Consider the following 24,181-nt stretch of genomic DNA (forward strand, 5'->3'; position numbering starts at 1 on the left):
TGAAAACCAGTCTTTGTGGTAGCCACCGTCAAAAGGGAATATTTTTCTTCTTCAGTGCCTCAGCGAGGATTCTGTGTTCTTTTCTTTTCTCCAATATCGGAGTGGAACAGAATAGAGTTGATTCCAGTAGTGAAAGCTTTTAACAATACATAAGTATCTTAACTCTCTCTGTATTCTGAGTGCTGGATTTAATTTCTGCATTTGAAACTACACATGAGGACTAAGCAGTTCCTGGAATTATCAGGCACAGTGGACTCTGCTGTTCGGTAGACACCCATAGACTCCATCTAAAATATCAAAGCACAGCTGGGAAAAGCCCTTCCAATTAAAGTGATTATTTATGGATTTTCAAACTTTCCTTCAGAATAACAGACCTTCTGATTGAAAAAGGGCAAGTATCTTCCTCTTACGCAAATTCATTACAGAGCACAGCATGCACTAAAAGCACAGGATGTTGTTACACAACAAAGCATCCGGGGAGATTAATCCTGATTAAAAGGATGGGGGTGGGGGGTGGGAGGTATTGGAACAACTTCATTCAGCAAAGCAAGAATAGCTGCAAAGTATAATATGCAGAAAAAAACAGAATAGGTATCAAGAAGAGAATTAGGATGACAGGCACCTCACCTTGAGCTATGTTCCACTGACCATTTTGGAGACGCTCCTACAGCTGTTTCCCCTCCCCCCCCCCCTTAACAGCTCTAGCCCAAATCCATGGCATTGGTAGCCTGAAGAACTAATACAACATAGTCAGGAGATATCAGCTTTGCTACTAAAGGAAATTATTTATTCCTAGACTGGTAACTGCTGCGTTCCCCACTCCGGTACAAGCCAGAGGAGTTCTGAAGTCAAGCAGTTTCTAGTATAATCAGTTTCACTCTGGGGAAAAAAATTAATTACTTTCCTTAAATATTCCAGTAGAATGGTACCTTGAATTGAAGCATATTCCTCTTGTACATTACAGTCCCATCAGAAGTTATTGCAGAGATCCCCAAATGTATTCATAACACAGGTCAGACACACATGTGCCCTGAAATGAGGCAGCCACTCCTCAGTTGCTCTCCATTACAAGAGAGGAGGCACATGGGGTTGCTTTTCAATTATTACAGTCAGAATAGTTTTATGAGGTTCATACAATACTATGGGAACATCAACACTGTATTCATAAAGTCCACACAATAGGTAGGCCCGTCTTAACCCACATTGTTCTTTCCTCAAGGGTCACTATGGCTAGGTGTAAAGCATTAGAAGTGCCTGCATAGTCTGCTCATGGTTTTCTTCCATGCAGTGAATGTTGCCTTAAGCCCTTCAAAGAACCGAAGTGACGATGTTAATAATAAATCAAATCAAAAACGAAAACAAAAGGAAGCAGAGAGAGAAACCTCAGAGATCAGTCACAGATTAAAAACTCTTTAATATGCTTTCTTCCAGGACCTAATATACAACTGCAGAGGTAGTAAAGGATTCTTCCTGTGCAAGCTTGGATGGTATATGTTGAAATCAACTTTCTGTATTTTATTTAAATAATCTTCAAGAGCAACCTGTAAGGGGAAAAAAGAGAGAAAGAGAAACAAAGTCAACTATAGAGCCAACAAATGTACGGACAACAAGCAGTGGTCGGCAAAAGTCCACTTTACAAAGATAGGAATTTATTTTCACAGTGTAAAATATATCAACCAAAAGATGGTGCACTGTCAAAAAGAGCAGCAGCAGAAAGGGATCATATTTATACTGATGGGCAAAGATACAAGTCCTGAATTTCACAGAGCTCTGACACAGAGACCGCTGTGGGAATATTGTAGAGTGTCCTCTACTGAGAATACTGTAATTTCAAGGCATTATTCTGCCCATCAGCTAGGATAATCACCTGAGGTTCTTCTCTATGTACCTGAATTATCAGAGGTGGAAACCTCACCTTATGTCTGACCACCTGGCACCACCTTTGGCAACATTTTGGTGCCAGGCAACGTCCAACCTCTCCTATCATGCTGGTCCAAGTTATTATCTGTGGGCTAAAAAAAAATGTGTTCGACTTACTGTATAAAGAAAAGCAGGAAAGGCTTTGCGGGGAACATTCTTTCTGAAGGACCGAGCCTGAAGGAAGACAAAAAGCAGCTTACATCTCAGAGTATATACTTGAAACATGGAACCTACAAAAGTTTCCAGGATCCTCCATGAACTGGGCTCTGCTTGAATACAGCAACTGAAGATGATTTATTGTACATGTCAATAGCCTGTCATGGAACAGGGGAAAAAATCGATACAAACTATTTGAAAACAATTGCTGTGACTCTGGTATTTCCTTAGTTACTTTTGACTACTACCCTGTTTCCCCTAATATAAGACATCCCCGAAAAATAAGACATAGTAGAGGTTTTGCTGAAGTGCGAAATATAAGGCATCCCCCAAAAGTAAGACATAGCAAAGTTTTTGTTTGGAAGCATGTCCGACGAACAGAACACAGAAAAATAAGACATCCCCTGAAAATAAGACATAGCACATCTTTGGGAGCAAAAATTAATATAAGACACTGTCTTATATTCGGGGAAACACGGTAGGAAAATGATCAGGCTGTAAATAATCTTCCTTCCACTATATGTCTTCTTCCTGCCTTGCCATCATGACAGTGATTCACATGTATTCTTTCTACTGTCAGAGAAGTTATGATCAATCAGAATGATAGGCACAACCCAGGCATGAGACAGTATGGAAGGCCGATGCGTGCATCATCAGAACTGCTAACACATGCTCATGTTATTAAGATGTAGAAAGGCTTTATTCTGTACTGGGGCAAAGGTCTCTAGTAGAGACAACACAAAACTGTGCCTGTCTTGGGCTTCAAGGAGACAGGACTATAACTGTTGCACTTTGTAGGGTCATTGGTGTAGTCAGAGGCATGGTTTCTGCACAGGCAAAACACTCATTTGTGAGCTGAACAGAAGAAGAACAGGAAAAGTTTGCTTGGCAGGGGCTGGCTGACATCTACAGTCAGAGGTACATTATTTAACAAAATTGGCAAAAACAGGGTACAGTTTTTGCCTATTGCTTAGCTCTCCCAGACCCCTTGCACTGTGGCTGAATACACAGCAAGGATTCTTGTTTCCCTGTCATTGCTGCTTTGAATGCAGAGGCGTTTGCACTGGCAACAGAGCATCCACACAGGAGTTTTCTGAGCAATTTCTTCTATCAGCTACCATTCTCCCTGAATTTCCCACAGCTGTGCCATTGGAAAGATTTTTTAAAAAATCAGTAATAGCTATTGTGCTATAAATATACAAACGATCCTTGTCTACTAGTTCCTCTGAATTCTTAGCTCTCTATCTTTTTAAAAAAGTATGTCTCTAGCCACTTTCATTACAGAGATAAAAACAGGCAAGATAAGTCTGCAGATCAGGCGCCTGGGGACCCACTGTGATGGACAGCTGAATGCTGATGTGTTGTTCTGGCCATGCAACCTTGAGTGACAGGAGGTTTGGAGAAAAATCCCAGAATTCTACAGTTGACAGTTGAGAAATGACAGTTGGAGAGTGACAGTTAGAAACTGACAGTTGTAGGCTAGCAGTCAGAGTGAGAGGAACCGAGTTGCCTAGGATCAAGAAGGAACCTAGGGGAGCGAAGTAAATTGAGTGTAATTGACTGTGAAATCTACCAACTACTTTCTGACTACAAAATACATGCAAGTTTCACATTCCTATTATAGTGTCACCTGCCAAGTTTATTCTTGAAACCTCCCTGACAACCTGACATTGCCAGTTCCCCAAAAGAGAAAAATAAAACAGTTTTGAATTCTTAATTCATTCAGCCTCACTTGTACCATATTCTGATTTAAATGAATAAAAGGGTTTTGGCAGATTCCTCATCCTTTTAAATGTGGGTCAGAAAGAAGAGACACAGGTCTTAAATCTCTGGAGTAAATGGGTACGTGAGGAATAATTTCGGTCATACCAATAGCAAGAAATTCAGAAGAACTAGTATATCAAGCAGCAGGTCATTGTAATGCTGCAGTGATCTAGCAATTACTGACTTATAGAAAGCCCCACAAAAGCCTTATGCTGTTGAGGTTGTGAGATGCTATATTCAGGAGGCTAAGGCAAGAAACAAGGAAAACAGCACTGTGGTGGACATTCAAAAATGCATACCTTCCCATCATTGCGCAAATACACTTTGAAGGCAATCTTTGCAAAAAAAGACCATATCAAACAGGTTCGGAAAAAACTACAATGACCTTGAAGAAAATCTGAAAAGTTGACACATCTACTTCTCTAAGGCTCATTTCGCACATGCAGAATAATGCACTTTCAAACTGCTTTCAGTGCTCTTTGAAGCTGTGCAGAATAGCAAAATCCTCTTGCAAACAGTTGTGAAAGTGGTTTGAAACCACATTATTTTGCATGTGCGGAAGGGGCCTAAGCTGGAAAGACATTGCCATCTTCTCCTATTAAGCCAGGACAGGCTCCCAGAATACCCCTGAACTGCTCTTTCCATGCAAAGGGGGGGGGGGGGAGAGAGAGAAAAAACACCACTCCTCCATTCTTCCTCTCTTGGTCCTGTGCTGCTGGTCCAGATCATGCACACAGATTTTACAGTACTGCTTTGACCTTTCTGCAGGATGCAAACAGCAGCACAGGACCACTGAAGTTGCCCAGGAAAAGTACCATGGAAGTGGAGTGGAAGAACCAATGAGGAGGTTGTGCAAGGGCAAGGCAAGGAAGAAAGAGGAGAGAAACACAGACAGTTTATCTGGTAAGCAATAGCTGGGGAAGACTGGGAAACCAGCAAATAGTCAAGTGAAGGAAACATTCTTTCATCCTTCGCAACTTGGGCGCAATTAAAGAACTACTTCCTGGTGTAAATTCTCTCTTTTTAAACAAATCTCAATTATCAACAATACTATTTTGTAAGTTCACTGTTTTCTAAGCGTTCCTTACAGAAGGCAAGAACAAGCACTTTAGCAATAAGTCACAAGAGGAAGAAGCAACAGACTATGGGGAAACCGGAGTATGCAATGTTGAAAGAGACAGGGCTGCTGGTCTGGGGAGTGGAAGCAGGGGAAGTGGGTGTTGAGTTTCATGTTATATTTTTGTTGCCATGTTTTATTTTTGTATTTATGATGCATTTATTGTATGTTTTATTATCCTGATTTTATTGTGAGGCGCCTAGAGACCTTTGCATAAGGCAGAATAAAAATTAAATAACTACAACCACAGCAATTAATAATATTATGCTAACATCTCTGGATCAAAATGCAAAGATAACAAGAAACTGCCCTGGCTGAACAACATTCCTAATCCATTATGGGAATCCTTCTAAGATGATAGTCCCAATACTGCTGTCATGACTTGGAAAGATGGAACAATAGAAATGACCGAAGGAGGAAAGTGTGTAACTCCTACTCAGCAGGGACTTGTTTGGCCCTTCAGTGACACTCTCTTGTTCCAGAAGGGACAAATTCAGAGCTTAGAAAACCCATTCCTCATTTGTGGAGGCAACATGGAGGCAAGATTAGTTAAAATTGACTGAACAGTTGCTGCCCTGACCTCTTGATCCTCAAGCAGTCCTTCAACCTCTTCAAGGTACAGAACCAAACACTCTTAGGTCAGAAGATCTAGGATACATCTGTTTGTGTGGACAGACCCATGACAGTGGGGAAAGAAAAGGGATGAATGCTGAATCATCCTGCGCAGACACCAGATGTATTTAAAGGGTAGCTTATTTTATTTGGCAAACATAGTTTTGATGAAAAATAATTAGAAAGCGTGCGAAAAGCTTAACAAAAGTGCAAGATTTTCAAGATAAATACATACACCAGAAAGAGCAATGCCAACATCAAGAAATTAGATGAACTATGAGTTAAAATGGCTCATTAGCTTTGCACTTTTGAGGCTATTAATTGGCGTGAACAGTAGTGTTAGCAGAGGGCTTATTTTGCCCTCTGCTGGTCATAAGTGAAGAATACCTATGACAGCACTAGCTATCCATCCTTGTAATCATCTATCAATTTTCACTTAATTTCATTCATACCAACTTCCTTCTAGGGGCAGTATGGCCAACTGGTTATGGGTAGGACCGTGGAGACCCAGGTTCAAATCTCTACTCAGTCATGAAGAACACGCAGCCATTTGCACACTCTCAGACTAAAGTAACCATACAGGCTTGATGGGTACCCCTCAGAAGCTACTGCTTAGCCTGCTGCAAATACAAATGGGGGTTTAGTTGCCTTCACAGGGTCACAAGACTGCTGTTTATTTTAAGGCAGTTGTGGAAGAAAGAACTCTTGGAGGAAGGAAGGCCTAAAAAAAATATAACTATCATTTTTAGAACTATCCAGATTCATATCAAATCATTTCCCCAACTGTGTGGGACAGTTGAACATGTATCTTTCAAATGTTAAATGAGAATTATATGTAGCCATCTCCTTGTCACTGCCTCAAGGTAACAGGAAGGGGAAACGGGTACACAAATGAGAGGGGAAGCCAACTTTTGATAAGAAAGCCCTCAGGCAACTGCAGAATCTGCACAGAGGCCTGCAAGGGGGAACTGCAGCTCCAACACATCACTCTGCAGATTGAACACATGAAAATGGGAGAGGCGATTATTAGGGATGCAGGATATGCCAGCATCAACTATAATTCATTTGTTTTTGTTTTTATCTTGCCATTTATGCTGGCCTGTCCAGACATCTCTTGCCCCTTGTAGCCTCATCTTGTGAACAATCAAACCAAACAATTCACATGTGCAGCATCCCCATTTTTAAAAGGCTCCAATCTCAGGTGATTTCTCTTCTGCTTACATTCAAATCTCAAACATGGTTTCTCAGCACTTACTTGAGCTTAGTTGGGCAAGATACTGATTCCATTTACTCAGGGTAGACAGGCAAACATTATTAATAATCAGGACTGTACTGTAGCCATCCAAGTGGCAGCCTACAGAAAAGCCTCAAGGGAAGGGATTGTTTTTGTCAAGAAACACATTCACAAGACTAGGATCGGGCAGACTTCAGCAAAAAAGAGAAACTCACATGTTCCAGATGAACATGAGCCTGACTGGCAAGGTCATATATTACATCTTTCACTTTTTGCTCCTGTTTATGTCTTATGAAATCCTCTTGCGAAACATTGTGCTGGTAGAGGAGGAAAGAAAAAAAAGTAAAAACACTTCTGGTAATAAATTAAGAGGAAATAAACACGACTTCCCTGAAGACATATTACAGACACCTAATCTTACCAGTAATAAAGCGCTAAGTGATGGAATGTTCGATGACAAACCCTCCACCAACAAGGGAGCAGGACTTGTGAGTCCTGCTCCCTTATTGGTGGAGGGTTTGTCATCGAACATTCCATCACTTAGCGCTTTTTGGTGGAGGGTTTGTCGTCGAGCTTTCCCCTGCCCTGGAGCAGTGGCACCTTGCCACTGCTGCTCTGGAGCTCCAAAAGCCCCCTTGCCCTCCCCACCCCCACCAGCAAGCCCTCCTGGCCCCTACCTGCCCTCACCCCCTGCCCTATCTAGGTCCACTGTATTTCTTACCTACAGTGGGCTTTACTACTAGTTACAATATAATTTAATTAGCGTTTCTAATATGCAAAGTCTGTCCTTGCACTGCAATGCAACAGGTTCCCATACTCTTTCCTGGTCATGAAACAATGTGAAGCTTCACATAAATTAATCCACACTCTACTGCTCAGATGTGTAACTGAGGGCAGGGCAGAGGGCCTGAAGCCCCAGGTGCTCCTGGGGGTGCGCAGGAAAATCCCACACCCTGATTGAGCTAGCCCAGCCTCGCCACCTGGAAGTAAGTACTCTTAATTTTAAAGCAATCAGAGGCTTTTAGGGGGGGGGGGAGAAGAAAGATGGCCCATGTTCCCCTCTCCCATTGCTGCTGATGGAAAAAAGCCTTTCATTGCTTTGAAATTAATGACAACTTACTTTCAGGTGAGTGGCAACTGGGAGGAGATAGGGGGGCAGGGACAAGGCCAGGGAGGGCACTTTTTCCCCAGTCTCCTCCCGGCCACGGTGTTGCGTGCCTAAAAGTATGTTAATCTTAATTTTAAAGCAACCAGAGGCTTTCTTTTTGCATTGGTGGTGACAGGCGGGGGATGGGATGTGGGTAACCTTCCCCTTTGCTGCTGCTGAACCTCTCTCTTTTCCCCTCTTCCCCCCTTTCTCTCTGGATAGAGGATACAATGCTGAATAGTAGTGTAGGATAGAAAGAAAGTAGGATGAGAACAAGATCTTGGGGTACAGGTGGATAATAGAAGTGTATGAGAACAAGATCTTGGGGTACAGGTGGATAATAAGTTAAATATGAGCAGTCAGTGTGATACAGTGAGAAAAAAGGTTAATGCTATCTTGGGGTGTTATCAATAGGGGCATAACATCCAGATTGCAAGAGGCTGGGGGGTACAGTTTGAGAGCTTGACTCAGGTGCCATTTTCTGTAGACACTCCCCGGCTACTGGTCCAGCAAGGTAGTCAGACACATTAAACATTGCCAGGCCCACTCACAAAGACTCAGTCCATGTAGGTATGGAGAAGTAGAAATCATAGAACACTTGTTTTTAGATGTAACTTTTATAGTGAGGCTCAATCTAAAATCCTCAGTGTGGTTGGATAAGTGTTTGGTCTTTCTAGGTCAGCAAGAATTTGTAAACTTTAAATTGACAAACCACTGCAAATTACTAAGTTGGTGGCTAAGTTCTGCATAATAATGTATACATTTTACCATAATGTAATAGAACAGAAAAAATATATTTTAAAATTAAATCAGACTACAAAATCAGGCTACAAAATATTTCTTTTACGTTAAATGTATTTGATATAATTTTGTGATCAAACATTCACAAATGTCATGTGTTTGTTTTATATATTTTCTAATCATTGGGTCTCCGGCCATAAATAAAATTTTGATTGGAACATTGCCAGGCCCAAGTTAACAGCTCCTTTTCAGGAGGGCAATACCTTGAAGTGATCAGCAGTACTGAATCCCACTCAAGGCTCGCTCCTGTGGGTGCCAAGAAAGGACTCTTCAAACTTCTCCTCTCTATAACAGCAATAGACTTTGAAGGTTGCGGAAGGTCCTGCTCCCCAAAGGTTGCTCAAACAGATGAGGAAGGGGTTCAACAGTTCATTTGCCAGATACCAATCCTGACGTGACCTACAATGTGGCCAAGTTCTGTGTAGCAGCACTTAAAGGACACTGCAGGATGACCTAAGCAATGAAGTAGGCTCAGTGATCTGATAACTATTGCCTTTAAACTACCAGTTTTATTGGTTATTATGTCTATCCCCTTTTCATAGTTTTAACGTTTTTGTTTTCATTTAGTACTTACGCTTTTGTTCTTTTCTTTATACTTCCATACCTTTTGTGACCCCAACTTCCTGTTAACAGCAGGTTTTTCTTTTATCCCTTCAATATACATATCTACTGATTTATTATGGTTTACCTTGTATTATGGTTTATCCTTTACTTTATTTACCTTATGCTGGTCTGTGACCATAACAAAGATTGACCTGACAGTTTGTCTGAACTGAGATGCAAGTAAAATGGCTGAGGTGGTTGGATCAGAATCCAAGCTTGGGCCCAGCAGCTTAAACCTTTTCTATTTTTTTAAAATGTGCATTTAACTCTATTAGTGTTCCCACAAAGATTCTCCAAGAAAATCACATTTCATTGCTCTATTTATTTATTAAATCATCCTCTTTTTTATTTTGTACCTGTTGGGCAGAGGACACATATTTTCTACACCGTACAAAGCATAACTTCTTCCTTGCATTCCACACCAGCCAAAGATCCCCAAAAAGGTTTAACGGGCCCTTAGATGAACTGATTATGGGGAAAGAAGTGCTATTTCACACTGACTTTTTCAAAAAGAGGTCACATACACATGTGCCCTCGAATATCCAACAGGCCATCAAAAGGTATAAGAAAGTTAAGATATAGCAAAGTTGGATAAAAACCATGCATAATTTCATCAGTATCTTTCCACTGGTGAACACAGAGCTAAGATAAGAATAACCTATTCATATATATTTGGATAGGAGACCTCCAAGGAACACCAACAGTGTGATGAGGTGGCAGGAAATGGTAAACTTCTCTTGCCCTGAAAATTCTATAGGGTTGCCACAAGTTAGCTGAGACTTGATGGCAAAAAATTCATATATATACAGGATAATTTGGAGCAAGGATATAATTTCAGGTACCAATACGGGTTGACTCCCAGACGAATCATCCTACCAGCATACATATGTCCATAGGCAGAAACACCTTTCCTTTGCTAGCATGGTATGGAGTTGCTCTTAAGCAGGTTACAATGCCTTGTGCCTTCCCAATGTGACTGGCAGCATGGTCCGAGTGGATGTCCTTCACACCTGTACTTGCAGAAACAGAAATTTAAACAGACTATGATCACCACTGCCCTGATATGGATGGCCTGTCTCACCTTAGAAGCTAGGACCAGTTCTGGTGAGTACTTGAAAGGGAGACCATTAAGGAAGTCCAGGGTCACTACACAGAGCAGGCAATGGCAAACAATAACCTCTTGCCTTGAAAGCCTTCCAGCGTTGCTGTAAGTCAGCAGCAACTTGACAGAACTTTAAACTACCACGAGTGCAACTCTAAGCAGACTCATTGGAATGCAAAGTTTCATAGAACTCAATGGGCCTTGCTTCCTAGTCAACATGAGTAGGAGTTCAATGGTGTATTCACAAGCAAGACCCCTCCCCACACATTGACCTGCACTTGCTAGTGTTCCAGTTCAAGCTGTGTTAAAACACATTTCTCCAGGCCAGACTGGAATTAAGCTCATAAGGAAGGGAAGGGGAACAGAACAGCCAAGGGGAATTTGTCTGGGAGGAATAGCAAATGGTTATGCAATCTCAACACCCTCATTTTTTCTTACAAATGCCAATTATCTCCACACTACATTGGCAAATGCAGGCTTGGATACTTGCATCTGTCAAAGTAACATGCAGATGTGTGCAATGAGAAGACAATTTTGTGTAGTTCCTCTTTTAAAAGTCTCCGTTACACTTTCCATCACAAAGAGTGATGTGCTTTAGACTACAAAGTGTTCTTAGAATTACTTTAAAAATGTACCCACCAAGTGTTTCCAGTGTGAGATAAAGAAGTGAACTTTGTGTGTTTTCCGCATATGTCTCCAGTTCGTTGATATTCCGATATGCTCTATCGTCTAAATTTTTTTCCTAGAGTTTGAACAGAGAGCCAGCTGTTTTTTTTAGCATATACTTGACACAAGCAGTTTACTCAGGCAACTCAGAAATATTAAAATGCCCAACACATTCATCACTGAAGAACAGTGAACAAACATACCTTAATATAAAATATATCAAGACATAGAAAAGAAACCAAACCCATTTGGCATTATTCTTTTCCCACCAAAGTGAAGTAACTTGACTACCAGAAATAACATTACCACATGTTTATGGCTTCTCTGGATTCCTTTATGCAAGATATAAGTCAGATTCCGATCAAAGCTCCCCCCCACCCCCATTTTTTCAAATGTACTGAAAGTTACTCAAGAACGATAATCTTGAATCAAATTTGGACTCCTCTTTTAATCTAAACACTGCAGGGTTTTTTTCAAGACAAAATTATGGTGATAGAACATTATGATGAAAAGGTTAAACAACATGAGAACGTTTTATGCATAATCATGAGAAATCCTTGTTAGTTTCTCCAGTGCTACATTTTCGTAATCCTGTCATGGCAGCCAGAAACAATACGTGTAAGAGTTTGACACCAATTTACCTGCCCTGGCCTTCCCCAAAGAATCGTAGTTTGATTGTACTAATCTTAAATGTCATCCTATGCTCCCTTCAAAGCCCATAAATATGCCCTGGCAGAAAACACTACTTCCTGTTTCAGCACCAAAACAAAGGAAAACAAAAGAATGCTGACATATTGTTAAGATTATTTCCATTTACAAAAACTTACCCGTTCATTAATAATGTTCATGAGCCATTTTTTCGTCAAGTGTTGCCTCTTAATAGCCTAGAAGTGGTTAAAAATACAATCACCCTTATGTCTGTTTTACAATACAAGAAAGAATCAACTCAGGATGTAGCTGGGCATGAGATACTAAAAAGTCAGATTTACAGCAACAGCTTCACCACCTTCCCAAAAGGGGTATTTTTTGCATGCCCTTTGTTTCACTCTTTTGTTCATAATTCAACAGCACAATCTTTAATAAAATACGATGACAGAAGAGAACTTTTTAAAAGGCAGCCATCAAAAGGAAAAAAGGTCTACATTATTTTATTGACATTCTCACAGATACCTTGAATTCGTCAAGTTGTCAGTCAGATGCTTATATTCATTAAACTTGTGTTTTTGTCTTGAGGACATTGAATTCAGTGCAGAGAATCCAATAGTTCCATAGGGATGAAAGAACAGCTTTAGCCTGGTTCCAAGATAGGATGGATCGGTGTTCCACTTCCACGGCTGCTGTGAGGCCAAAGGCCTTCACACTGGCAACAAAGACTTCACATAAACAGATCCTCCCAGGTTATTGTTGTTGTTATTACAATTATTTTATTGATACAAAAACAGTAATACACAGCAAACAAGATCAATATGCTGGCTGAGCATTGGCACAGATGGGCAGATGTAACAGGAAGTAAATGCCATACATAAAAATAGGGTTCAGATACCCAGAAACAATGCTCAGAATGGCAGCCCTGCATTCCCCTCCTTAACTCATTAGACAAAAATCACATATATTTCAATGGAACTATGTTTCACATCATACTTCATTATTCCCTGACCTACTTGGGAATTGTGTTAGAAAAAAACCTTTAAGCAAACCTTTCCAGTTCCAGTTCGGAGCAGCAGTGGCGTAGTGGTTAAGAGCAGGTGCATTCTAATCTGGAGAAACTGGGTTTGATTCCCCACTCTGCTGCTTGAGCTGCGGCAGCTTATCTGGAGAATTCAGATTAGCCTGTGCACTCCCACACACGCCAGCTGGGTGACCTTGGGCTAGTCACAGTTTTTTAGAGCTCTCTCATCCCCACCCACCTCACAGGATGTTTATTGTGAGGGGGGAAGGGCAAGGAGATTGTAAGCCCCTTTGAGTCTCCTACAGGAGAGAAAGGGAGGATATAAATCCAAATTCTTCTTCTTGGTCTCCTAGTACTACTGCACTCTTTATTCTATGTCTTATGCTGCCTTACTGAATTGTTTTCTATATTTTGTAACACACCTTTCCATTTTTTTAACGAAAGTGTTTCCATTGAGATCAAGGAACAACTACAAGTTAAGACAAACATATATTTTATACCTTCCATAATTCTTTTGCAACAGGTTGTTGTGGTGCATGGTCACGATATATGTCTTCTACAGCTTTCCTCCAAAACTCTATTCGCATCAACCCAATAGTCTTCTGAGTTACTGCATCTTTAATCTGGAGCAGAAGCACAGGTTGAGTTAACTTTACTTCAGTTTTTTGCTCATAAACCAAATTAATCCAGAGGAACAATCCTTTTTCTGAATACATTTATTCTAGCAACATATACCAAATATTTTATAACAATAGATTCTCTCACATAATAATTATACCACCTAGAACACTCAAGTGCTCAACTCCATAAAAAGGTTCTCATACTTTCATAATGTGGTAGAAAGATCTTCAGCTGAAAAGAGTTCTAGATTCTAGAAGGTCCTTAAAAGAGAAATCATCCTGATATTTTAGTGTGTTTTAATCAATTACCCCAAAATGATGATTTAGAACATTCTAACCCACCTTTCCATCTGATCCATAATAAGTAACCATAACGTACTAAAAACAGTCTCTAATTAAAAGAAAAAAGATCCACACTGTAAAACAATGCTAAACACTGTACCTAGTATTTACAGGAATATTCCGAAACATCAAGTGAAAAATTCTCCAAATTCTGTGTCAGCTGCAGAAATTGATACAATGAAATACCCCTAAAAGAGGACCATCTTCAACAGGCAACAAATGGATAACTAATGGGTGATGTTCCATAGAAGACCATACCATACTCACAGCACTGCTACCAAGAAGTGGCCACCTACAATTACATCAGTAAGTGGGTACTTACAATGAAGGGTCTCCAAACATTATCTTGGTTTGGATATTATCTTTATTTATCTCACCCAGTTCACCTCTGTAGAGCCTTTGTCCTATGGGATGTGTCCACATACTGTAATTATTTCCAGTCATTTTGATGGTCAACAGTACCCTCTCCCTTTATCAGCGGCAGAAAAACTGGTAGAATTTTAGATCTATTGGGCCATCTAAATGAAAAAGGCCTAAAATAAAGCTATAAAAGTTTCCTCTAAAAAGTGCAAACCTTGTTCAAATGGGAAAAAATAAATGTCCCAAATCCACCAAAGTGTCATATAATTTACAATAAAGCCACCCAAGAAGGAGAGCAATTCAGAAACTTTGATGGAGAGTCCTGCCACAACAGGATAGAGGAACAAAGAAATAGCAGAAAAGCTGAATGGATTTTTAACACAAAGTTTTCATCAATGGTGAAGTATGTGAACAACTATGTCAAAGGAGATAAATAATTAAGTTTCAATTGAACACATGAATTAAAAAGTAACAACTCTGACCATCATCCGCCTGGGAACACTTTAAAAACAAGACTTAACTGAGAAACAGTTAAACTATTAACCAGAATATGTAACTTATGAATGAAACCAGCCTACTTATGAGCAAACTGGAAGGCAGCCAAGGTGACATCAGGTTTTTTTAAAGTGATAAAGGTAAAGTTTCCCCTTCAGTCGTGTCTGACCCTGGGGTACCACTGCAAGCAGTGATTTCAAAGGCAAGCCTCTTTTGTGGGGTAGTTTGCCACTGCTTTCCCCGGCTATTCTTTACCCCCTAGCTATGAGCTAAGTACTCATTTACAGACCAAGAAATGGAAGAATGGCTGAGTTGACCATGAGCGACCTGCCAGGATATCTGACCCACAGGGGGCTCGAACTCCTGACCGTGTGAGTGGCAGTGCAAGCACTTAACCACTACACTACGCGGCTCCTTTTTAAGTGATATGGGGAAGTAAATTGCAGATCAATCAGACACCATTCAGGTGAACCAGTGAAAATTATTATTTATGCTAGAATTATTAAACTTATGAAAAAACAAGCCTTGCTGAGAAAAAAATAATCATCAGCTGTTTAATCAATGGGGTGATCCAATACTTGGCAAGTTGGCACATTGAAAAAGCGATTGCCAAAGGTTGCCATCGGTTGCCATCAAAGGCTTCTACACAAGCAGTCATGGGACAAGAGAACATGTCCTGTCATGGATCAGTACCTGGTCAAAATCCCAGCATTAAAAAAAAATCAAGAATAAGTAAACTAATTCAGCACAGTGCAAACAAACAGTGGAATACTCCACAGCTAGATATCGCGATAACTACTGCTGACCTTATAAATGTGCTGGAGCTAGAACCAATTAGGTAGCCAAATTCATAAATGATGCCTGATTATCCAGGGTGGTAAAATCTCAACCAACCTGAAGTTTTCCTTAAAGATCTCTCCAAAAAAGATTACTGTGTAACGGCTGGACATGAGAAGTCAATTAAGTTAATATGCATAAGAAATATCTGCACCCACACTCCAGTTTCACAAATAAATGTTATTGGTTGTAAGTATTTAAGAAAGAAGCAGGAGTACAAAGAAGAAATCCATAACTGAATAGGTAGGCATACTGTGGCTCAGAAAAAGGCAGAATCCAGGTTAAGGAACAAAAGTCTTCCATTCAAAGTTTCACCATGGAATATTTTAATACCTGCCTGAGCCAGTTCTACATTGAAAGCTCTCAGGGCAAAAACAGAAGAGCGCGATTCTGCTGGCAGTAGTAACGAACAGAGGAAGCCTTCATAGTCACGTTTCCTGGACAGGACAAACAAAAATAGAGGCAAGGTTAAGATTGTGTCACAAGCTCATGTAACAAAAGCCAAATTAAGTAAACAAAGTGTCTCCAGTTCAAGAAATACAGGATGTAATTTCAAGGTTCCCCATCACACAAACAAAAACACTCTGTGGTAGATGTTATGATGAAATACTTGAACTTCTATGGGAATGTTTGGAATTACGTAATCCCTAAGTGGAAACAAAAAATACCAATTGCTACAAGTAAGTGGTAAGACACCACTGAATTGTATTTATCACATCCAGTTTGGGATTTCAAACACCAAACTGTAACTATTTCCAGACAATTTCTAACAAGTATCAGAACATGTACCAGCTTCCTCTCTTAATTCACGAATTTTTAGAAAAAGTCACACTGCTAGTATGTCTCTCTCTCATTTAAATACTGTGCTCATATGGAACAGTAGAATCCTGTACTAGCTATCCTTGAACTTTGCCAGCTATCCTACACAGAGTCAGGCACACCTAGGACTCCTCATTACTTGTGGACTGTGTCCAGCCATTGTGAACTGTAACCTATTCCTATAGCGGCCTTCTGCAATCCTAAAAAGGCATCGCTGGAGGTCACAGGATCCCTATGTCCAAAATATCACTGGGGCGGCTACACTGAAGAATAGGATGCAATTACTGCACTCCCTCCTCCAGCTGAGGTCTTGCTGTGCCATTTTTCCTCTGCCAAGCTTTCTTTGGGTGGTAGACTGAGGTGGGAAAATTTCACTTAATCGCACCTTCCCACTGTGTCCCCTCCCATGCCTAGGGGCCTTTTGTCCTGCAACCCAGCAACCCCAGATCCAACATCATAAGTGCCTTCCAATTGCATTATTATGGGAGCCAAGCCATTTAAACCAAGATTACAACAATAATTTACAAAACTGACTGAAATATGAAAATTCAGTTCCTTGTACTACAGCTATGACCAACACACGGGATTAAGAGAAAGAAAAGACAGCTAGGTATGTACACACACTGTCACAGATACACCAGTTCATCAGAACACTATTACTCATGCTGATAAAAGTTTACCAAGGTGATTCCCTACACCAAATGAATTTCGTAAGCCACAAAGTCTATGGAAGTAGAGATTAAATTCAGCATTTATCACTGTCTGATCTGAAAAAAATGTCAGCATTTTCCTTCAAATTATTTTCATCATAACCTTAGGACACACAATATTCACCACTCCTGGTCAAGACAGAATGTACCACCATTATTTCATATCAGCATTGTCTCATGTACAGCACAGACATGAGGGAGACGAACACAGAAATACTGAAACAGTGTTGTGCAGAGTATCAGGTCCAGAATCCTTAAAAGAAGACAGCTAGTCAGAAAGAAACTGCCTGGTGGTAAGCCCATGAAAAATAAATAGTCGTACCCTCGTGTCCACACCAGGGATCCCCAACCTTTTTTGAGAATGTGGACATATTTAGAACTCTGACAAAGTGTAGATGCAAAATGGCTGCCACAGCTTACCCTCAGTCACACAGGGAAGAGGTGTGGTGGCAGCTATTGTCAAAAAATCTGCATAGCCGATCAAATGTCCAGGAGCACCAAACAACCAGGTTGGTGTGCAACATCTGGGACAGCAGCATTTTTTGCTTTAAGACTACATTCACACAAACATTTAAAAACAAAGGAACCCCCACCCCCCCCCGAGTTAGCTAATAGGATCTGAGAAAGAACTCATGTTCCACCCTGCAAATGGATAAGAGCAACAATTTCTCACACCTGAGTATCCCCAGTTGTGGCTTCCACAATGTGGAACAGTCTACCTGCCATGATCAGGAATGCTCCCACACTTTTATCATTCCACTGAACTGTTCAGGATGGCATTTGTTCTAGGGAACAGAAATGTACTATAAGGAAACGGTGGAAGAGGGCGCTTTTTATAGTGGAGACAGGGTTGTTGTTTAAATTGTCTGTGGAAATTTTAAGCCATTTTTCTTCTTTTTTCCTCCTTCTCCCTTTAGCTATGTTTAGAATAATGTTTACAATATATGACAGCTTTTATCCCGTTCTCCTCTAATGATGTGATCCAACTTTACTGCGTTGTTTACTGCTTAAATGCATAATCCAGTTTTATTGTACGTCTTATTATGGTATTTATTGCATTGTTTTTATAATTCTGTCGTTTGCCACATGTCTCACTGGGGAAGGTGGATTGTAAATTATGTAAACTAAAAAAATTAAACATTGTCTGTTTAGCTGTGTTCTATTTTATTGCTAATAAATATAACCGATCCTTTTTAAATCTCTTAACATGTTGATAATGACAACTGTGCTGAATTCCAGAGCCAACACTGTCTATCTGTCCATAGATATAAAAATAGATATAAAAATGCTTATGTTTTAATGGTGTCAAGCAAAAATTGGCACACGTATATTTTAAGTCTGACAATATTTGTTGATGGAAATATCACTACAACTCAGAACTCAAGTACAAGGGGGAAATGGGCACAATTTACCAGGGTCAGGCTGGCTGTAAATTCAAGGAATAACATAGAGGTTTCTTTCTTTCACAACATATGAGCCTGTACACTCTGCGTATTGGAATCAGGCAAGGCATGGGTTACAACAGCTCCCCCTTACACTTGAGCACAAATAGAAGATCTACTGCTGGAGACAGAAGAGGACTACTCCCTTTCTGGCAAGCACAGTGGCATTCCAGATTCAAATGAATATACGCCTTGAGTCTCAGTGATAAAGGCAAACTATAAATAAACAAAAGAGTAGAAATATGAACTATATGAACTATACTGAAGCAATAACTTCCCACTGCTATCAATAAGGCCATCAGAGAAAGGGAAGAAGGGAGGTGAGAATGTTTTTTTTATCATGCCTGGATCCAGCTTCACCTTCCAACTACCCATGAACAGATCCATCAGGAGAAGTGCAGGATAGAAATGCCACTCCACTATATCTGGAAACAACTCAGATTAGAATTTTCTTTCCATGAACATTAACATCATTTGTATTGGATTTTCTTTTAAGTTATTATTCTTGTGGCCCTGACCTGGATAGCCCAGGATAGCTTGATCTTGTCAGATCACAAAAGCTAAGAAGGGTCAGCACTGGCTAGTATTTCGATGAGACCAAAGGCAGAGACCAGAGGCAGGCTGAAAATGGCAAATTATCTCTTTCCTTGAAACCTCTATGAGACTGCCATGTCAGTTGTGACATGATGGCAAAAAAAATTCTTGTTTGCTACTTTGGGAGACAACTGTGGGCTGAAAAGGAGAACTAAAAATATGATGAACAATCCTATGCAGGTCCTTCCCCTGAAAGGGCTATAGCAAGCCTTTCTCACTAGATGGGGCTGCAACTTTTCCAGGTAAACCCCAACCCAGCTCCAGATGAAAGAGAGTATCAACATCATAGCTCAGTGGTGGCGAACCTATGGCACGGGTGCCAGAGGTGACACTCAGAGCCCTCTCTGTGGGCACACGCACATAGAGTTCATCATGTGGGGGGGAAATCGTGGCCCCCCCCCCTCACCAATCACACACATCTAGGCTGGCCTGGGCAGCTGGACTTGATGTGCGTGCACCTCAGCAAGCAGGGAGGACTCGGCTGCCTGGCCTGGTGCCTGTGCTCCAGGTGGCTGATGCTGGGGGGGGGGGGGGCGGCGAGGCGGCAGAGATGCTAGAGAGGCGCAGAGTGGCACATGTGGGACTTGCTGGAGGCTACAGCAGGCTGGCCCCTGCTTGAGTGTTATTCAGGTTAAATTGCTGGGTTGGCACTTTGCGATAAATAAGTGGGTTTTGGGTTGCAATTTGGGCACTCGGTCTCTAAAAGGTTCGCCATCACTGCCATAGCTGAAGGGGTCTGGACTCCCAAGGTTGAAGACGATGACCATCCCTTCATAAGTTACTCGTTACTAATTTAAGTACCTTGGCATACTGGCAGCCAAAATAGCTCAACAGACATTATTTAAAACCTGGAGTTTACCTGAAACCAAACTCCCATTCTTTAAATGAGAAACTATTACAAATTAAAAGCCCAGCTTTTGGAAAACAAAAATAGTTTTGGAGTTAAGAAAATTTTACTCCTGCATAGGTTTGCACTTCTTCAGACAGTGGATCGGGCATTTTATGCATTTTATGCAGGAATAAAAGGAGGAGCAGGTTCAACCAACGCAGAAAATACAGGGTTGAACATAATGACGCAAAAGTCAAACCCCAGATAATATGCACCAGTTTTGTAAGCTGGTTAACAACTGTACTTGGTAGGGAGTCCCAAACTCTAAAAAGATAAACGCATATAATGAGCCAGAAACTCAAAGTCTTTGTTCAAACGAGGCGACCCAACAAAACCGCCTCCTTTCAATATGGCCCCTTCTGTACATGCAGAATGCACTTTCAATGCACTTTGAAGGTGGATTTTACTGTGCAGAATAGAAAAAATCACCTTGCAAACAATTGTGAAAGTGGACTGAAAGTGCATTATTCTGCATGTGCAGAAGGGGCCTAGAAAGTCTCTGGCTCCTGCATTAGGAGTATTTTAAAAAGATGCAAATAAGGAGAAGCCATGCCCTGCCGGCGGATGCAGCTCCAGGCCAGGAAGCATCCGTCGCCCACCTGCCCTGAGCGCCAGCAAGGACGGAGGACTCACCGCACCAGCTCCATGCAGTAGCGCTCCTCTTCTGCGCGGCCCGGCAAGCTGGATGCGGCCGCGACTGCCGGCGCGCCGCCTCCACACATCACCGGGCTCAGCAGCCTCCCTCCGGCGCGCGACCCTGGAGGCTGCCCGGAACAGGGAGCCGACCGCAGCCCTCGGCCCACCATCGCTGCAGCTACGGTGGCAGCCATTTTGCCGAATCCCCACCCCCTCTCTTCGAAGAAACGCCCCCTGCTTGTCAATCCCCGCTTCGTTTCTGGTCTTAGCCAATCGCGTTATCATTTCTGTCCGCTCTCTGGTGTCAATCAGTGGCAGCCCAGGCCATAGAGGTAAAAAGTCACCTTGTGTGATAATGTCTTGTTTCTTCCGGCTTATGACGACTCAATGTCCTTCAAAGTGCCCTATCGCTAGCAGCCATCGCTTCAAGCGATTCGCTTGCAAACTGTGGCTTCCTTTATAGGGTTTCTAGAACAACACAAGCCCGCCTTTCCCTGACTTATTGGTTGGAAGGGAGAAATTCTTCTCAATGTTCAGAAAGGACTTATCAATATCATACCCCTACTTGCATTCTTTTGGCATAATTTCGACGTGGCAGTTTAATTAAATATGCTCATGGTTGCAACGCGAGGTTTGCTTTGTGGGAGATTTATTTTGCTGTGCTGCGTGTTTGCAATGTGATTTCTAATTTCCAGTAATGTATAGATACATTTCCAATATGTATCCTGTGTGATTGTTCCTCTTTGCCTATGTGTGTGCATGCCATCAAGTCACAGCTGATTTATAACGAGTCTGTAGAGTTTTCAGGGCAAGAGATGTTCAGAGGGGGTTTGCCATTGCCTGGCTCTGCATGGGCTGAGAGAGTTTGGAGAGAACTGTGACTAGTTCAAGGTCACCAGAAGGCTAGGTGTGGAGAAGTGAGGAAACAAATCTTGTTCTTAAGAATATAGTCCACTGGAGAATCGAACCTGATTTTCCAGATTAGAGCCTGCCTCTCTTAACGTGTTAGCTGAGCTCCTGATTTTATTCTTCATCTCATAAATTTTCTATTTCACTATTCATTGGTATGTCCAAGTACAGTTTCTGTCTGTCAGTCTATTAAAAATTCTGTGAATCTTCAGACTTCTACAGGTCTATTTTACTGAAAGCAGGACTGTGAATTAAAAAAACAGTATTATGGCTGACAGTCTATTTGTAATCAGACAACTCAGCAAGACTGGCAGTTTTACTTATAGCACTAACTAAACATGCCATGGCAAAGCTGGAGAAAGATGCCTCCCTGTAATACCTCACTTTTCTCCCCAATGGAGACCCAAACTGGATTACAACATGCTCCCCATCTTCATTTTATCCGCACAACAACCCTGTGAGGTAACATAGGCTGAGAGTGCCTAAGGTCACCCAGCAAGCTTTCATGGCAGAGTAGGGATGCAACCCCCAGTCTCCCGGATGTTAGTCGGAACTGTAGCCACTACACTGCACCATGCTGTATACCATAAAGTACTAAACAGAAGTAAAAACGGAAGAAGAAAAAGCACAGGTTGTCTTGGGAGTTTGGGGGCGGGGGGGGGGGTGATCACTGCTGCTTTGGAGTGACAATTGCTGTTTCCCTCCCCCTACTGATCTTGCTCATTAATTTTTATGATGATCAACAGATATAGGAAACATTCTCTTTGTGTGAATTGCAGATATACTTCCAAAAGCATCACAGTCACAACAAAAATTAAAAACTGCCATGTTTGTATATACCTGTAATGACAAAAATAAATGACTTCATTTTTAATCCTGTCTACATTCACAGAATTAGTGAAGGGCCTATGGCTCTGGGATAGAGCTACTCATGGGCAAACCCTGCAGATATTTTGATAGCGAAGGCTGGGAAAGATGTCTGCCTGATTCTTTGGAGAACTATTGCAGACTAGACCAATAGTGCACTTGAGCTGATCAGATGGGCTCAGTATAAATGTGGTATAGTGGCATTGTTGCTTTAAGGACAACTCCCAGGGGCAGCCTGGGATGTGCAAGATTCTATTGTGCCCTATGCTTGGTCAGGTTGTGGCTCAGAGACTGTTGCTCTCAGTCTGCACGTGCAATGGAGTCTGTTGGGGGTACTGAATTGACCCTCCGGTGCCTTCCGTTATGCCATTACTGTCTTGTTGGTGTTTCAGTATAATAGGACCATGGCTCTGGGCGTGGCTCCTGCTCCAGAGACTGTCAGATATAGGTGAGAAGGTTGCTCCCACCTTCTCCAATTTTCAGCAAGGTTCCCAAGCAAGGATAGGGGTGGGGGTGGTGCACAGCCTTCCGTAGGAAACAGAATGCAGTTTTCTGGTGAAGCTGCTTTACTTTCAGGCTAGACTAGAGCATATTTTATTGAGTACTCACTGCAGCATGTCTATGATGCCTGCAAACATGTGCCAACTTCTGACACCATTTTATTATGCCTTTGTGAAGGGAAAAGATTAGTTCTGGAGACAGTAGTGGTTAAGAACTGTGTTATTTGGAACACAACAGCCAAGTAACTGACCAAGCCACAACTATACTCTTTTCCACCAAAAGCTGAAAGAGCAGTCAGTAGTGTTGCAGCAGAAGAGAAAGTTGTGTGCTTCTGCAGTCGAAAATAGTCACCAATGTCTATGAACATTAAAGTTCATTTTTAAGCACAGCCTTCCTCAAAACCATAATTCTTTGTATTATTAAATGTGGTACAGCCCTCCCACAGAGGCTCCTGCACCCCCCATCAGTTGCTGCTCGCCTGCTGCTTCTGTTGCCCTCTCTCGCCGCGTCTGCCACTGCTTGCCCGCTGCTTCTGCCGCCTTGCCAGCCGCATCTGCCACCTCACCTCCCCTGTTTTCACCACCTCGCCTGCTGTTTCTGCCACCTTACCTGCCCCCTGCCTCTTCTGCTGTCATGGCTGCCGCTTCTGCCTGCATTTTTCAAGTTGTTAATCTTTTATCATATATATAGCAAAAGTACAAATTATTTTTTCAAATTCTGGTAGCTTAAATGTTGATCTAAGTTTAATTTTTTTCCCATTGAAAGTCATTAAAGATTGGAACTTTAAATATCATTTTCTCAAAACATCACACATTCAAAAGTTTGAGTTCTTGTCACATTTATTCCAATCTCTTTGCAGAACACTGTTTGGGAACCACTGCTCTATGACAATATACCGTAGCCCACTGAGTTCCCCTCCCCAAATTCTAGATTCCCCAGGCTCTACTACCAAATCAGGAATGACAAGCCTAGGACAACCGTATAAAGATTTGAGATGCTCAGGAAATTAGAAGGCATGTAAATGTTGGACTTTTTATCATTTAACCCCTCATCCTTGTTAGTGGAGAAAAAATGAAGGTTTTGCTTTCTTGTTGCCTGGAGTAACCCCAGCACAAACAGCAGACGGAATTAAAAGATAGTGTTTGCCATATTTCTGCCTTGTAGGAACATGAGATAAGAACACAAGTGTACTAATTCTAAATGCTGTTATTATATGTTCCCCTTATCTTGCACCTGTTACTGTTTATTATAAAAGGTTTCACGAAATGCTCAAAGGTGATCCTACCATCTTCTGGTTTCAGAGAATGTTGCAAAGTACATATGCATTGCAATATGTAGAAGGATCATTTTAATCCACTACAGAGGAGCA

At 41.5% G+C, this 24,181-nt stretch overlaps 1 protein-coding gene across 1 annotated transcript; it reads right to left on the minus strand.

Annotated features, from left to right (window-relative positions):
• Positions 1-1,394: 1,394 nt before the first annotated feature.
• NDUFAF6 (NADH:ubiquinone oxidoreductase complex assembly factor 6) lies at positions 1,395-20,739 on the minus strand. The gene is made up of 9 exons (XM_048507979.1): positions 20,533-20,739; positions 15,783-15,882; positions 13,292-13,414; positions 11,950-12,006; positions 11,096-11,198; positions 10,231-10,364; positions 7,019-7,120; positions 2,038-2,094; positions 1,395-1,541 (listed from the first exon to the last, which is right to left on the minus strand). Exons 1-9 carry the CDS (start codon positions 20,727-20,729, stop codon positions 1,413-1,415), a joined length of 1,002 nt encoding a protein of 333 aa, XP_048363936.1. The 5' UTR covers positions 20,730-20,739; the 3' UTR covers positions 1,395-1,412.
• Positions 20,740-24,181: the final 3,442 nt, after the last annotated feature.

Source organism: Sphaerodactylus townsendi, linkage group LG09, assembly GCF_021028975.2.
Source record: "Sphaerodactylus townsendi isolate TG3544 linkage group LG09, MPM_Stown_v2.3, whole genome shotgun sequence".
In the NCBI taxonomy this organism is placed as follows: domain Eukaryota; kingdom Metazoa; phylum Chordata; class Lepidosauria; order Squamata; family Sphaerodactylidae; genus Sphaerodactylus; species Sphaerodactylus townsendi.